The sequence below is a fragment of the Pseudorasbora parva genome, chromosome 1 (genome assembly GCF_024679245.1).
Source record: "Pseudorasbora parva isolate DD20220531a chromosome 1, ASM2467924v1, whole genome shotgun sequence".
In the NCBI taxonomy this organism is placed as follows: Eukaryota; Metazoa; Chordata; class Actinopteri; order Cypriniformes; family Gobionidae; genus Pseudorasbora; species Pseudorasbora parva.
In genome coordinates, this window is record NC_090172.1 from 57,237,222 (window position 1) to 57,249,461 (window position 12,240).

At 38.8% G+C, this 12,240-nt stretch overlaps 1 protein-coding gene across 2 annotated transcripts in view; it reads right to left on the bottom strand.

Annotated features, from left to right (window-relative positions):
- Positions 1–4,946: 4,946 nt before the first annotated feature.
- The window catches only part of ntn5 (netrin 5), a 33,461-nt gene continuing 26,167 nt past the window's right edge, over positions 4,947–12,240 (bottom strand). For both annotated transcript variants that reach the window (XM_067446204.1, XM_067446195.1), the window contains exons 5-7: positions 9,797–9,850; positions 6,581–6,661; positions 4,947–5,727 (exon numbers count right to left, since the gene is read on the bottom strand). In XM_067446204.1, the coding sequence (XP_067302305.1) occupies positions 5,000–5,727; positions 6,581–6,661; positions 9,797–9,850 (863 nt within the window). In that variant the 3' untranslated portion in view covers positions 4,947–4,999. The remainder of the gene's footprint in view (positions 5,728–6,580; positions 6,662–9,796; positions 9,851–12,240) is intronic.

Genomic DNA, 12,240 nt, shown 5'->3' on the forward strand with positions numbered 1-12,240 from the left:
TACACTCGCGGCATACATTCACACCGCGAGGTCAGTCTGGCGCTTTTAGTTCATGCCTTTGCAAGATTAACTTTCATAGAAATTAATTTGAGAAGTTGAAAGACTTCCATTGCTCGGCATAGCTCCGTTTAAATGAGTGTCTGTAGCTGCGAGCTGAGCTCTCCCTGCCAGCTGAGTGTGATCTCCGTCCCCCGTGCGCGGATTCAAAACATGCGGAAATGGCTCCCTCTGCTGGCTGTAGTCTTTAGCCTCTGGCCAAACATTCCTCCTATGATGCAAATATCGTCAATTTGCATCATAGGAGGAATTTTTCCAGAAATAAAATGCATAAATCTCTTGTCTCAGGGTGATATGAGGGGGGAGCACAATCATTTGAATATACTCCAGGGTTTCTACTGATACAAAGCCATATGCTAATCGCTGAAGTAACCCTTTAAATAAAGCTTTTAAATTCGGGTAGGCCAAATCCAGGTGGAAATGTTACCAGAGTACTTTAGTCTAAATACAATACTTTGTCTAAAAGAAATGCCAAAGTAATGCATATCTCCAGAAAGTAGAGACTCTAATCTTTCAAATGGTACCACATATGATGTCATAGCTCCTCCACAGACATTTACAATTTAAAGTGTGTAAAGTTGATCATGACATATTTATTATATCTCTACCTCCTTAATATTTATTATTCCAAAGTTTTGTCTGCTTGTCTCTGCTTAATTGCAACAGAAACATTTCTATTAAGTTTTTCGATTCGTTTTGGTTTTAGTGCAGTTTCTATTTAATGCGCAAAACTGGAATATTGCTAGCCTGGATGCCAGACGAACTTAGCCCCGCCCACAACATTTTTAGGTCGAGCAGTTCGACCTCATATTCTGACTAGAATCAAGTATGACCACGTCAGGCTAGAATATTGCATAAAACATTAGCGAATAAAGCAGCGTTTCCATCTCATGGGTTTCAATGAGATTGCTGTGCCATTTTGGAGACCGAGACCACAATGGATGTTATCAAGAGCACTCATTCAACCCCTAATGCAACGCAATAACGAGCGTACAATTGATGTGCACTCAACGGCTAGAGAAATCCCATAATGCCCTGTGAGAGTCGTGTGCTGAATGAATTCCCGCATTTGAGCAGAAGATGAGGCCCGTGTCTGAATTATCCATATATCCATTTTCCAAACTGCTGGCCCAATGTTATGTGTAGATTTTTCCACTTGCAGAAAAAGTTCAAGCTTTCCCAGTTGCACATACTGTACAGGAAAAGCAAGATCTGCTTGTGGAAGTAACATTTCTGAAAGGCAGGTGTTTGCATTTCTTTTTAAGTCACCAACCAGTCAGCTTAATCAAGGTTTGGAAGGTCAAAAGGTCATTTTGATTTTTAGCAAACCCACCTAGCACCATCCTGATGACATGCAGATGCAGATCCACTATACACCTAAAGGTAATTTCATCGGCTGCGGCTCACAACTGTGTTTTTTTTTACACATTATGAAGCTTATGTGTTCTGTTGAGGTTCATCAGTTTGGTACAGTGAACCAATGTATATGTAGCCTACCACAGATGGCACCAGTTTTATTAGAGCCAACGGCGAGCAGGAATCTTGTTGCCATGGACGCAATGTGTTCGTATGAGAGGCATGCATGCAAGGGATCAACTGGATTGACCTCCTCACTCTCGGGTTAACAGAAGCCGCGTGTGTATCTGGTTCCCTGTGCCCGTCTATGCGTATATGTGTGCGTGATTCTGAACAAGAGTGTGTTAGCAACATGTTCGGGAAGGCTTATTAAACAGTGAGGTTCAATCTGCGGTATCATTACTCACACTGTGAGAAAGAACAGAAGAAAGAGAGAGAGCGAGCGAGCGTGAGTGCGGTGGAGCTTGTTGAACTTTGCCTCTGTAATGTACTGTAGGCCTTGTGTCTCGTAAAAATTCCTCTTGCCAGCCAGTAAACACACGGGATCCAGAAGTTGGCGTTTATTCCACATGCATTTACTCTGTATGTTCTACAATACAAGTTGACAGCATAGTAGAATAATGTTGATTTCTTCAGAATAAATAAAACAATTTAACGACTTTGTTAAAGTTTTGATAGTAAAAATGGGTTCTCAAACAGAGTGGTATATGGGTGGGATTTGGTTTTATATTCCATTAGGAATTGTTTAAAAAAATGTAATTGTATATAACCATTTATTGTAATTCTATAACCTAGGCCTAATTGTTTTATGTTTTTTTTAAACACACATTCTATTAAAACTTGTAGTTGTTAAAGCTGTATTGCTACAATTGGAAATAGCTTTGCATAGTAAAAATTATTTAGCAATTTTAAACTCTAAAATCATGGCAACACGCATTTTGTTTGTCTTGCTGTAGGCCTACTTCCTTCTGAAACAGTGAGTATTTTATCGTCTTTCTCTTCCAGTTTAATTTTTAAAATATGTAAGAATTTCCATGTTTTAATCGCTTTTTATTGCCAATGTGTTAACTTAAAGCGAAACTTTGAAAAAGAAAAACGAGACCTTCCTCGACCAGGTTGTTTATGAAAGCCTAAAGTCTAAATATCTAAAAATTCTAAAATCAGTTTACTAGATATGTAAATGACATAAGATATTTGTTCTTGTTTTCTGGGAAATAAATCTAAATAAAGTTGCTTATAACAACTTTAAATAAAGTTTTTTTTATTATTGTTTTATTTATGTATTATTTTTTTTAATTTACGCTCGAATAACAAACTTAAGAACATTGCCAAGGGTATATTTTATGTGAAGGAGTCGGGACGTTTTTACCGGGAAAATTGCGTCACTAATATGGAGTGTCCACAAGAGTGCAAAGCGCGAGCAGCAAAATGGCTGCGGTTGACTATGCATGTACAAGAAAAAGAAACGGTAAATGTAAGTTTATTTTTGTGATAATGTGCTGTCGATTAATGCACTTGTAATGAACCCCGAATAGGCCTATTACTATAAATTCAAGACTAAATGGACAGGTGAGTTAGAACTTTTTTTTATGTGACCAAATGTCACACATGCTATAAGTTATATCTAGACATCTCACAACTGTGTCCAGATTGTGTTAAGAGTGTGTTATCTGATACACATATTTGGCTGCTAGACAAAATAGAGGACATGTGGATATTAGGGCACGAGAGTTAGCGAGAAAGACTTCCTGCAATATTGTTCTCAAAACAAGGCGAGCAGAGGGCAGCTTGGCCCTTCAAGCTGTGGGAGATTTTACACTAAATTAACTGTCGTCAGTCAGCCGGAGAGGAAGGCTGGAAACAGGTGTTTCCTGCGCAAACAAAGCAGGTGCATCATTTGCCGTTTTTACGGTCTTTCTCCATTTGTCTTTCCCCTTTCAGTCTCATATACACGAACTATGCTTCATGTGTCTTATATTTACGTTTTTCCTCTCCCTTTCGCACACTTTTTTCAAAATCACTGATTTTGTACCTTCTGTTTCTTGAAATGAATTTATTAATTTATTAAATGCAAGTATAAATTGAATAAACAACGTTACCAGTCTTGTTAACAATATTTATTATGAGGTAGAGCGTTAAGTTAAACAGAAAAAGTTGTCACATTTGATGCACAAATATTTGTAACATTTACATAATGTATGATAGTTTAAAATATTGACAAGTAATAAGACATCAAGAGATAGTTCACCCAAAAATGAAAATTGTCATCATTTATTCCAAACATCTATGAATTTCTGTCTTCTGCTGGCAGAAGATAATGGAAAATTTTTAATTTTTGGGTGAACTATCCCTTTAAAAGGCACCATATTAACAATCTGTTGAATACAGTCTGAATTCACTGAGATTTTTATATATATATAAAATCAGTGAATTCAGACTAATATATATATATATATATATATATATATATATATATATATATATATATATATATATATATATATATATATATATATATATATATATATACTGTACACACCAAACATGGTGAGTAGAAAAAAAAACTACTGTAATTACTGTGAGCACATAATCCGCACTGACATGTTTAACATTTTACTCTCTTTAGCCACACTTAACATGTCTGTCAATGATCGAGACCAGATTGGGTAAGATTTGTCAGCTGCTGATCTGAAAACAATGTATCTCTTACAGTCCAACAATAAGAGTCTTACACGTTTGACTGTCAGACATAATAACTGTGGATTTGAGAACAACACTAGATTGAACGGGACGACATTTAAGTAATATTAATATTAAGTGAGTAAAATGTGGCGATTTTTCAGTCTTTTAATAGTTTGATTAGACTCGTCTTTTCCTGAATGAAAGGTGCAAAGCATGTGACATTAAAAAGCATGAAAAATACCAGCATGTTTCATTTCACAAAATACAAATGGCTCTGTAATATGATAATGAATATGTAAGACAAAGTACAAAAATACTGAGATACTCACAGCAAAGCTTGCGAATATTTATTGGATTGAGTGGCTCTGTATAAGAAACAGCCTAGATTAGAAACAACCGAAATATCCTTCACCATGCATTTGTCTGAGCCAAAGCCCACTCCAGGCATTTCTTAAAGGGTTAGTTCACCCAAAAGTGAAATTCATGTCATTAATGACTCCCCCTAATGTCAGTCCACACCTGTAAGATCTCCGTTCATCTTCAGAACACAGTTTAAGATACTGAGCACATAATACTGAGATAAAGTCGTAGTTTTTGTTGTTTTTGGACCAAAATGTATTTTCGATGCTTCAAGAGATTCTCATGAACTAACTGATGTCCCATATGGACTACTCTGATGATGTTTTTATTCCCTTTCTGGACGTGGACAGTATAGTGTGCATACACTTGCATACACTCTCGGACTAAAATATAAAATATCTTAAACTGTGTTATGAAGATGAACGGAGGTCTTACGGGTGTGGAACGACATTAGGGGGAGTCATTAATGACATAAATTTCATTTTTGGGTGAACTAACCCTTTAACTTCCTTTTGTATACTTCCGCTCATAATATCTCCCTGTGTCAGACAGGTGGCTCGGGTGACCACGTTGGACACGCTGTCGGGTGATACTGCTCATGCTTTTTGGCCTGACTTGTCTTTGAAGTACCTGAGAGAGGATCCTGGGTGTGCTGTAAAACATGCTGTGTTTCCTGAAGGGAGGGTGGCGTGACGTTTTCAGCCGTACGGCCCTCCTCGAGGTGCGTTACTGTGTATTTTCCATGTATGTCCTGAGTCCCTCTTTGTGTGTGTGTGAGGTCTGATCCTCCGCGTTGTGTGGTTGAATGATGCTGCTTATGCGCCGTGTGTGTATGTTTATGTGGCCTGTGTGGCTCAGAATGCAGTTTGTCAAGATGGGGGGGTGTGTATTCCTCGTACACGTTTGGGTAAGAGTGTTTCTGTGCAGTGATGTTTCCCTGAGGGCACTTTCCTCGGGTGTCCTGCCCGCGGAAGCCTCTTAATTTTGGGCTCCAGTGTTCCCTCCACTGCAAGGCCATCGTGGTGCGGTCTGCGACTAGTCGCCTCTCTTCGGGGACCCAACTCCGGCCGCTTTCCTCCGCACCGATCAGGAGGAAGGTGCGACCCATCTGAAGCGCAGGGCAGCCGCAGCTGAGATCCCGATCTGGGACCCAGAGGGCCTGAATGCCTCGCTTTACGTGTGAAGAGCCCATGCGGAAAACCGACTGCACTAATATGGAAAACTGCCACCAGGGACCAGAGCGTTCCTTACCTTTTACCTGCACCTTCAGCACTGGAAGAAATGTGTCAAAAAACAGAGAAAAGGATGTTAGACAACATGACTAAAGACTGGAATACAGTAAACTACAGGACTTTTGGCTTCATTTGTATTGTGGACAAGTCAATCCCAGTTGCCAAAAGTCAGAGCCAGTCTGCAGAGTTTCTAGCCTGACAAGCCAGACCCACATCATGATGTTTGGTCTGGAAACTCACCATTGACAGCTCAATCCGAGAGGCGGGATAAACGGTTGTCTTTCAAACTCCCTCTGCACGCGATAGGATAGTGCTACACCAACCAGAGCATTGTTAAGCGGAGCTTGTTGACAGATTAAACATTCACCGTATCCGGTCGGCAAAACTCTGAACACATCTTCCCTTTTTAAGAATGACTTCAGTGCCGTTCTTTGTTCTTTTCTCAGAGAAAAGCTTAACTCCAAGTCTTCCAGAGTCGCGGTCAAAGCTGATTCGAAAGACCGCCGTTCACCAGCTTCTGTGTTTACTAGAAGCACGCAAACGCAACTCGGCCGTCATTGTGTTAAGCCCCGCCCACCGACTCTATACACGATGTGATTGGCCCGACCAGAGTTTGGTTTTTACAGCTCAAATGTGTTTTGAGAGTTGCTAGACAGCGAGATACTCACAGCAGATTAGATATGCTGCCGCTAGGGTGCGTCTAGATTTCTCTGGTTGGTGTAGCACTATCCTATCGCGTGCAGAGGGAGTTTGAAAGACAACCGTTTATCCGCCGCTTGTACTGAGCTGTCAATGGTGAGTTTCCAGACCAAACATCTTGATGTGGGTCTGGCTTGTCAGGCTAACTGTTCACAGGTCAGTGGAGCGTAAATAAACACTGTCTAAGGACATACCATAGTCCTTGAGACAGTATGTCTCCAAATTCATTTTGACTCTTGCTTGGGAAGGTGGACAGTAAGAAAGACACTCCTCGCCTGCGGTGAGAGAAAGAGAGAGAAAAGTTCATTACACATCTAAAAAAACGTTTATATTTAAACTGTTTTTTCATTTTTATTAGTGAAAGCAGTAACGGAACATAAAATGTCCAATGCAAAGGTGAATCGTGCGTATAAAATCAAAAACTGACACTTTTTGGAATATATTTTAAATTAAAGTTTAAACAAACTAGACCACCTGAAGGGAAAGTGAAAGGCTGTTCTATATCGCTATTCAAGAATTTAATAGAGCTCAGGGGTCCAGGAGTTAAAGGCAGTTCTGGAGTCTCCAGAGAGCTGGAGTTGGCTTGTCTACTCAGTGCAGATCACAGTAATGTGTGTGAAATCAATCAGCAGTAATGGACTGCACTGCACTTTCTTAGATATTAGCGAAGCAGCTGCGGCAGGTATATATTACCATATAATCATGGCAGACTGTACAATATTCTGTTGCTGTCAATGATAAAACACGGTTTATTCAGAAAGAGAACGTTTTACTGTCTGCTGGTCAGCAGGCCAGATTTCAAGATAGTATCGCACTGGAAAATACTTCAGTCAGTCGACTTGAGACTCATATGTGAGGTTCGTGTCTAAAAACTGCAGGAGCACTTTTTGCAATTTTAGAAAATTGTGACCGGTAGAGCCAGTTCCAGGTTTTTTTTTTTTTTTTTCGGAAGCTTGTTTCCGCCAAGGAATACAAAATAAATAATTCTGACTTTATATCTCGCAATTCACAAAAGAATTGTGAGAGAAAAAGACGTAATTATCTTTTAATATCCTTTAATAATTTTTTGCAAGCCTGAAAGTGTCCATTGAGTTATTCTGACCTTCCTTTGTGTATAGAAAACATGCATTAGCACTTAAAATAAGGGATGATGCCAATGTAGACTTTTTCTACATATATATTTGTATTTATTTATTTATTTGGAAAGCACATTTATAATCTATATTTTAAATTATTTAGATTTATATTATGATTATGATAATTATTGGTATACTATTATTATGATCTCTTTTAATATTAAACATTTTGTGCATTACTTATAACACAGTTCACAATCACAGTTGATTATAGGAACGTGGATGATTCCAATTGTGCATCTGGTTAAGGTGAATCATATTATTGCCGTTATAAACTATCTAATGCATCTAATGATTAAAACCTTCAATGGAGCCAGAAAGCTATAGTGACTGAAGGGATGAGTAACAATAAACTACATGCAGCTTGTGCATTTGATCCTCAACAGAATTGTTGCACACCAAATGCTACAGCCACTAGGGGGCAGTCAATCATAAATAATATGCTTTATTATGCAGTATACTACATGCACCTGAAGCAATTTTAATATTTCTTATATATTGTTTGAATCATGAAAATAAAGTACTTTAAATTGAAAAAACACACATTTTATATAAATATTACTTTACACTATAATTCTGTTTTGTATTTTACATGAACAATGTAATTAATGTTTTATTTATTAAAACCAAGTACAAATCTCAAGTTAGTGTTTTAAGCATTTTTACATTTATTCCAAAATAACTAAAGGCAGTAATAATTTAAAAATATATATTGTATTTGTGAACTGATGTGTAGCTGTTATTTTTGGTCACAGACGCGAAGATGGAGCTTTCTTTTAACTACACCAAGCTTTTGTTTGCTCACTAAAAACTCATTTTTTCAGGCCATTTTAAGTTTAATTTTGACGTGAGATAAAGTGCTGATATCTATGTGGCTGAGCTGTTTACTTACTTTTTCATTAGCCTTCACATTTATTTTTCGATTTGTCACGAGAACAAATCATAGCACGATGGAGGCATTGCCTCCTTTCATGTGACTTTCCCCCATTCGTGTAACTTTAGGAAATCAAGTGATTTATGCACTTTTTACTGTCACATTTTATAATATTTGTGTTGTTTTTTTGTAATATGGATATGGATTATTTTCTCATCCAATTTTTTTTGAAAAGGCACTGCCTCCCTTGCCTCCTCAGGGGAAACGCCCCATGTGTACATTTTTGTTTAGCCAGGCTTGAAATGCTGGTGTTAGAGAGTTATACTCACGGAACACTATAGTTATTCACAATCACGAAAGTTCATTATTTGCATGCGTTTTAAAGCCTTGCCGGATAAACATTTTATTTGCGTGCTTCTGCACTGTTTTACCCAAAAATTAAATTGATGTCATTAATTACTCCCCCCTCGTCGTCCCAAACCTGTAAGACCTCCGTTCATCTTCAGAACACAGTTTAAGATATTTTATATTTAGTCCGAGAGTGTATGCAAGTGTACGCACACTGTACTGTCCATGTCCAGAAAGGGAATAAAAACATCATCACAGTAGTCCATATGAGACATCAGTTAGTTCATGAGAATCTCTTGAAGCATCGAAAATACATTTTGGTCCAAAAATAACAAAAACTACGACTTTATTCAGCATTGTCTTCTCTTGCGGGTTTGTTTTCAATCCGAAAATAAAGATTCAAACGGTTATGAATCAGCGAATCGATTCATGATTCGGATCACGTGTGAAACTGCTGAAATCACATGACATTGGTGATCCGAATCATAAATCAATACGCTGATTCATAACCGTTTGAATCTTTATTTTTGGATTGAAAACCAAACCCGCAAGAGAAGACAATGCTGAATAAAATCGTAGTTTTTGTTATTTTTGGACCAAAATGTATTTTCGATGCTTCAAGAGATTCTCATGAACTAACTGATGTCTCATATGGACTACTCTGATGATGTTTTTATTCCCTTTCTGGACATGGACAGTATAGTGTGCATACACTTGCATACGCTCTCGGACTAAATATAAAATATCTTAAACTGTGTTCTGAAGATGTGAAACGACATTAGGGCGAGTCATTAATGACATCAATTTTATTTTGGGGTGAACTAACCCTTTAACCTCTTTTTGTTCCTGTCGCCTAAGAATAGAATAGAAAAAAAACGAACCGAACCGAACCGAACCGAACCGAAAAACCTGGTTTAAAACCGAGGTATGTATTGAGCCGTGAACTAACTGTATTGTCGCATCCCTTATATATATATATATTTACATATTACATATTACACTTACATATATATATTCGGTGCAGGTAAAAGAAGAAAAAATCAATGGCTTACCAATGCTGTACTGAGGCTGGTAAACTGGGGTGGGCGGTGCAATCTCCTGAATACCTGAACGAACAACAGACAGGCAGAAAGGGGGAAGAGGGTCTCATTAAATTACAGCAAGCAGTGACAAGTTTATTTGTGTGTCTTTCATTTTGTCCTTCCTCTTTTTCACACCTCCGCTGTGGGTGACTGCCTCTAATCCCTGCGCTGGCTCATTAGGGCATACTTGCCATTTGTGAGTGTGTGAGGGAGAAAGGGGAAGTGTGTGTGCTGTGACTGCAGTTTTCCCTGTTGTCTTTTAGCGCATGTGGAATGCCTGTGTTAAAAAACAAGCGAACGTTTGTCACAGCGAGTGAGCCCTGACAATTTGGTGCATGTGTGTGGTCTTAAAGGTCAATCGGGCCACCTATCAGGACGCCCTCTGCCACACATGCATGCATACGGCCCATGATAGGTCTGGAGCGCTGGGTCAACCATATATTACCCATGACTTCTGTACTTCTGCCCATATCTCTGACACAACTGGGACACTGACACCTTATCCTCCTCCTCCAACCCCCCAAACTCAAAAGTCCCTCAGCAATAACTCATATCAGACGTCAAAGGCTTGATGCTTCAAATGCTTCGCTCATTTTTTAGTGTTTTTAGCCTGGGAGGCGTAAGAGCTGGCATTGTTTACGAATGCAGACCTGTACAAATCCGTTTGCTTTAAAGGATGTAGTGTATAGATAGAGTTTAACATGAGACTTCCTGGTCACTGTTATCCAAAATAAAAACCCACAAATCTTCAAGTGCTAATAATATCTAATGTCTGGGTCACTTTCCCTGTGATAAACGACGGCTGCGTTTCCTGCTCCATGAGAGGTGGCAAGCGGTCCGCTGGTGCTGGTCATGTTTTTAGCCGCGGCTCGCCTTTGGTGCAGGAAAGACGGGAGCTCAAGCTATAAATATCCATGTTGAGACGTTCCATGTAGAACAACAAACAAGCTCTTCTATCACTGAGCCGTAACCCGTGAAGAATTATGCGTCTGTCGTGCTGGGAGGGAAACGGGTCTGGTTGTGACAGGTGCTGTTCGCCCGGACCGTGTCAAACTTCTCCCTGTAGCTTGCACTGTCGCGTGAACTTGGAGAAATAAAAATGCAGCAATACACACTGGATTATCACTTACTGAGAGTGAAGCACCCAGAAAGACCATTGCAATGTTGATGAAAGCCAAGCGACACAACCTGAGAAATTTCAGGACTTTGTATGGAACCAGTTATTCACAGGAATGAGGGGAAGGTGTTAGAGTTTCAGAGAGCGGCTTCTACTAAATCCTTCATAAACAAACAGCAGTTTGCGAAGTGACAATGATACTGACTTTGGAGTTTAAATCAATTAAGCAGGTTAATTGAGTCAAGGGCAGTTGAGGTGAATATTAGAATAGAAAGTATATGAGGGTTAATGGAAACGTCTGTAAAATTACTGGATAATGTCCAAGTAATAAGCTGCCAGTACTTATTTTTTAATAGCCCGCCCCTTTTCAGCATTGCGCTTATTGTGCTCTGTCTTCCGGTTTGTATTTCCACAGCATGAAGGAAAGATCTTATGGATTTGTGACTGATCCGTTTTTTTTTCTTTTTCTTTTAAATCTTCACGGCCTACTGGCATTTGTTATGAGATCCGCATCAAACATTACAATGTTCATGAGAACTTTTGGTAACTGTAAAGTAAATCCACTTCACCAGTTAATTACTCTTGGATAGCGATGCCGTAGAAATATACAGAGCTACCACAAAAACGAAAGTTCAAAGACAAAATTTTCGAAAAGATGGCTGTGAGTTTATTTCTCTAGCACATAAGGTCTTATAAAATGGTGCAGGCATGACGTCAGAACCCAGAAGTCTAACTTGCCGCGGGTTCCTTCGCTTTTCCTATGGGGTTTTATAATGTGTTTTTTTTTCAATTTATGGGTAAAATAAAGCCTGTGGTGAACATAACTTGACAATACTTTGACGTTTTGTTCTATAACGTAAATTACACACACACACACACACACACACACACACACACACACACACACAACCATAGCGAAAACGTAATTTTACAAGCAGTTATGTTAATTTTTGAAAACATGTTTTATTTAATTTTTGTATATAATGTTTAATAGAAAACAGTTGTATTTTAAAACGTAATTTATTTGTGTGAACAAAGTTGAATTTTCAGTCGCCATTATGCCCAGTGTTTCCAAGTCTGTGGACCACAGCTGACACAGGTTGATTTTATTGTCCGCAGATTCATTTTTACCCCTCAGAACGTGATTTTGTGTGTTTTTGTTGTTGTTGTTGTTGCTGGTTTTATTATGCAAACCTGGCAACCCTGATTGTGCCAGTGTCAGGTGATCCTTCATAAATCATTCTATGGGCAAATTCCAAGCGACGTTTTTGCACCCATGAAGGGTACTTCGGGAAGA